A 5,053-nucleotide genomic window follows, 5' to 3' on the forward strand; every position below is an offset into this window, starting at 1 on the left:
AGTTAGTATTCTAGTTTACAGGATAAATGTTAAACAAACGGCAAACGGGTTCATTAAAGCTTAAGCTAAACTTTTATTGTATATATAACTTGTTTTTTTTTTTTGTAAATATTATTAACATTTAACTTATATTCGAATACAATAAATATTTATATATCTATATATATTATTTATAGTTGCTGTAAATAGTTTTACATTGTAGTACATAAGAGTTGGATGCAGTATACATATGCATACATACTAATTTTTATATATATTTATAAATTACTTTGTTAACAGGATTGGAACAAAATGAAAAATTGTAAGCAGCAAGTCAACAAATTTCATTGATTAGAAATTTCACTACTTCACGCCTAATTTATGTGTTTAAAAAATAAATTGTTTATATGTATTTACTTTATGTTAAGTAGTAGGTCAAATTCTCTTAATTCAGCTCCATTAAGGAATAACACTATTTTATTGAATTTCGTGAGACTTACTCTATTTTTCCTAAATTTGCGTTTACTTTAAAATAAAGCATAATAAATGTTTAAAATAGTTTAGGGAATTCGAGCTTTAAGCAAGTTTTAAAAACCATGTTACTGAATATGTTAGTTAACAGTTTTTAGTAAGGCAGCTAATTTTGTTAACAGTGCTTTAATAGAGATATTTTAATAAACACATTTTTTAAGAAATCATTGTTCTGGTAGAACAGTGCAGCACTCTATTAGCTACGGTTATTATTTATGTTAAAAAAAGCATTGAACTGTGCTAAATTATAACAGTTGATTTGCAAATCAGTTTTATTACATTAATTTAAGTGTTATTATTTAAATTTACTAATTAAATTTAATTTACTAAAAAAATAAATTCACTAATTTATTACGATATTATCCACCTAACATACTTTCGTTATTACTCTTAACTCTCAATTCAACATACAACTTCACAAAGAAACTGTTAACTTGCCGCTATTTATTATCAAGTTTCTCAAAATAATAATATTAAACAATGAATTTTACTGGTATTAGTTTGTACATTAAATATTTGTTATAATAATTTATATAATTTTATTATTTTTTTATTGTATTTGTTTTTGTTTTTTTAAATAAAACTATTTGTCTATATCTGTTATTTGTCCTAAAATGTAACTCGAGTATTTGCATATCCTTTACTTTTAATTATTGCTAATTTGACTTATTTGTTTAAGAGTACATAGTACATGACCTATATATAGCGGTCAAATCTACAATTTACACATACCACTCCTTGACATCTTTTGAATCTCGTTTCTTTGGCTTTGGTTGCACTAAACCAGCCATTTGTGGTCGACCATCTACGTTCCCAACAGCCATACTAGTACCCATACCACCATAGCCCATGTTACCCATCATGCTACCGTTACCACCACTACTACCCATATTATGCCCATTGGTCAGTGATTGTTGAGATGACTGCTGATGATGACTCTGACGTGGATAGGAACCTTTTGAACCAGTAGAACCCAGCAATGCTGCATTTGGATTGTGTGAACCGTATGCAGTAGCTTTTTCACTCTCTGGTTTGTAACCACGATCACCATAAGATTTCAACCAGAACACCAGTATGAAAACTAATACGACTGCTATTAAAATACCAGCTACAATTCCAATAATCATGGCAGTACGTTCTTCTTCAATCGAGTTAATGCGACCACCTTTACCCTTTGGCCGATAATTATTATTGCCATATGGTGGTTGAGGTGGCGGTATGGCTGGATAATACGGTGGCACACCAGATTCTGGTTCATATGGTGGTATAGCTGGCGGTAGTGGGCGTTCATCCGGTGTCAAAGTGTGTTCACCATTATAAATATTTAAATTTTCATCTTCACCATGCTTGTCACCGTTTCCACCACTGAAAACATGTACTATATCGTAAGTGGTCGTATCATGCTCTGTGACAGTAGAACGTATTTCTGGTGGTGGTGTTGCTTGTGTGGTTGTAGTTGTTGTAGTTGTGGTTGTTGTTATACGTTGAGTGGTTGTTGTGGGTGGGGAAAATTGTGTTGTTGTTTGACGTGGCGAATATATGGTGCCGCTAGTTGTGGTAGCTATCTCTCGTGGTGTGTTTGTTTGCAACTCTGTTTTGGCAACAGCAGTGCTAGTGGTGTGTTGTTGCTCTGTAGTAACAGCAACTTCAGTACGTCTTGATGAACCATCAGTAGTTGATATAATTTCATTATTGGTTTCTGAAATACCATAACAAAGTAATTAGTGATTGAGTTGATAATAAAAAAGAATTCCTATAGCAAAAAAGGAATTTTCATTCATGATTATAACGTAATACAAAACATTTGAGTGATTGAAAGTTCATTAATTAATAAGAAATCAATATAGAATAATAGAATAATTGATATTATCACATTTAATATTTTTAAAATTTTTTATTTAATTAATTTTATTGAATTTTGTACGTGAACACAAATTAACGAATACACAATAAACTGTACAATACCTGTGAAGGTAATTAGTTTTTTAATAAAAATAAATCAAAAATTAACATAAAAACATTAACATTATATATTGTAGTATTTACATTGCATATTTTTGTTATTAGATATATAATATTTGATATATTGTACTTTATTCTTATTACACACAATAATCGAGGAACACACATACACATCGGTGCTAGCAAAATATATATATGTACATTGAGTTCTAAACTATTCAATTTCGATTCATATCAGAGTCTTAGTCTCTTTTCTACATTGTATTTGCTGCTGCCTGTAGTTCTTTCTCTCTCTCTCTCTCTCTCTTTCTTTCTTTCTTTTTCTCTCTTTTTGTAACACTGTGGATTTCTACAAATTCATTATATGGAACATAAGTTTCCATTGCGCGAGCACAGTCAGAAATATGAAGAGTTCATTTTCTGAAAGAGATAATGGCAACATAATACAAACTGGTTTAGAAGTGGCCATGGGCGTGGACATGTTTATGATTACGAAGGTTGTTTCAATGTAATGTGGTGAATACACAAGTTAAAGTATCGACTTAGCCATAGGCAGGTTTTAATAATAAAAACGCAAGGACAACCTGCTCTAAATTCAACTATGAATAGCAAACGCAAGATGTAATATATTATATATAATAGATATTTGGCATATAAAAAAGCTGGGAAAGTATAAAAAATAAATTTTTATTTTAATGTACAACAACTAAAAATGAGGAACAGTTTATTATAGATACTGACTGTAACAGGTATGCTTGTAGTAATAAGTGTATATAATAATAAAATTCAACTATATTACGGAAATATTATATATGGCTGATATATTGAAATAGAAGAACTGAATACTATTTATTTTAAATTGCCTTATTATATGCGTGATAAATACGTAACTCCAAGTGGAGTAGGAGCCATTAAAATTAAACTGATATGTTCGTATTTATAGATAATACTCTGATAATGAAAAACTATGAGCACAGGCTCTTGAAGAACCATAGTAATGTGACTTGAAATAGGTATACTATCATGCTAGTTAGAGGATGGAACCTCAGATAGGAATATATGTGTATGTAGTTATATGAAATCAGAGAGCTACTATGTATATTTTTTGCAAAAAAATATATTTTAATTTTTGTATTAGGGAAAATGAATCTTGAAGAAATTTGATTAATGCTTACATATGTAAAGTATATATAATCAAAAATATGACTAATTGTCTATACTTCTACATTTTTTTCATATATTTAGCATATATAGAACCTCAACCACTCAGCTTTTATTTAAAACAAATTTAAATAAATTATTAAAAAAAACATTGTAAAATATCGAAAAAAAAAATAAATATATATTCATAAAATAAAAAAAATCTATTAAAATTTTTTTAAATATATATATATATCAGCTAATAATTTAAAAAAGAATTTACTAAAAATACAAACCAATTGTTATGAGTGACGTGCCAATGAAATGACAACACTGACGTTTTGAAAATTATTAGTTTTCGAACTTACCTATTATCTTCGCTGTACTGGTGGATGTAAATTGTTCAGTTGTCTCACCGTAGTCTCCAGATCCATGTACACAATCCTCGTCATCACAAGCCCGCTCGGTGCCATTATTATTCTTATCAGTACTGACATTTTGTGAGGTTGTAGTCTGTTTGGTAGGTGGCACATAAACTGGAGTTATCAGATCATCACCACTGCCCGATTCAAATGGTGGTGTACATTCATCTTCATCATCGCCACGACAACCAGAACCGGCTCCAGAGAATATAAGATCATCTATGGCACCCGGATAACCACTGGCAGGTGTCTGTATTTTTTCAAGAAAATATAAAATGCTTAAGAATCTTTGCTATATATGCATATGTGCTGATTATTTATGAATATATATATTGTATGTATGTAAGAGTATTAATGTTTATGTATTGTGCATGCAGTATACAGTAAAAAAATATGTGCTTTAATTAAAAGAGTGCATACAAATTAAAAAAAATTTCATTTCGAGATAATATATAAAAATATATAGTATATTATATATGGTAGATGTGCCACAGTTGTTAACGAAATTCAAATTGTGTTATCCACCTTTATGCATTAAAATACTTTAATAAATAAAACAAATATACAATAAATTAATTTAATTATAGTGATTAAAGAAATGTGTTAGAAAGTGCGTTAAAATAGTCAATAAGCAAGTTAGTATTATTTATTGGATCAGTTCTCAAACAATTATTGTCAAAAATATATTTTATTATATCTCTTTAGTATAAAAGTATTTATTTTTAATTTATTTCGATATTCACGATTTTTTAATTTTTAAAATGTTATATATAATTGAAAATAGTATTTATTGAGAACTAATATTTTTATTAAAAATCATATATATATACAAATAGGAAGAAAAAAATGCGCAAGTACACTTATTTACAAATTTTACTATCGAAAATGTTTAAATTTATGATTTAATTTTAAATTTATATGAACCATACTTAATAAGAACTAGGCAAACTATATATGATTTAATATATCCTTTATTGATATTATATTCTAAGACTCACGACGACCATTAACGGCGAACA

The 5,053-nt window shown here is 28.5% G+C and overlaps 1 protein-coding gene across 1 annotated transcript; it reads right to left on the bottom strand.

Moving 5' to 3' along the window:
* Positions 1-1,103: 1,103 nt before the first annotated feature.
* LOC119665068 lies at positions 1,104-4,326 on the bottom strand (the record flags this gene model as incomplete). The annotated part of the gene is made up of 2 exons (XM_038074387.1): positions 1,104-2,209; positions 3,981-4,326. Coding segments are annotated over 2 exons (1,323 nt in total), but the record flags the coding sequence as incomplete, so codon positions are not given.
* Between the last annotated feature and the right edge of the window lie 727 nt (positions 4,327-5,053).

The sequence above is a fragment of the Teleopsis dalmanni genome, unplaced genomic scaffold (genome assembly GCF_002237135.1).
Source record: "Teleopsis dalmanni isolate 2A unplaced genomic scaffold, ASM223713v2 unscaffolded_contig_3399, whole genome shotgun sequence".
Taxonomy (NCBI): Eukaryota; Metazoa; Arthropoda; class Insecta; order Diptera; family Diopsidae; genus Teleopsis; species Teleopsis dalmanni.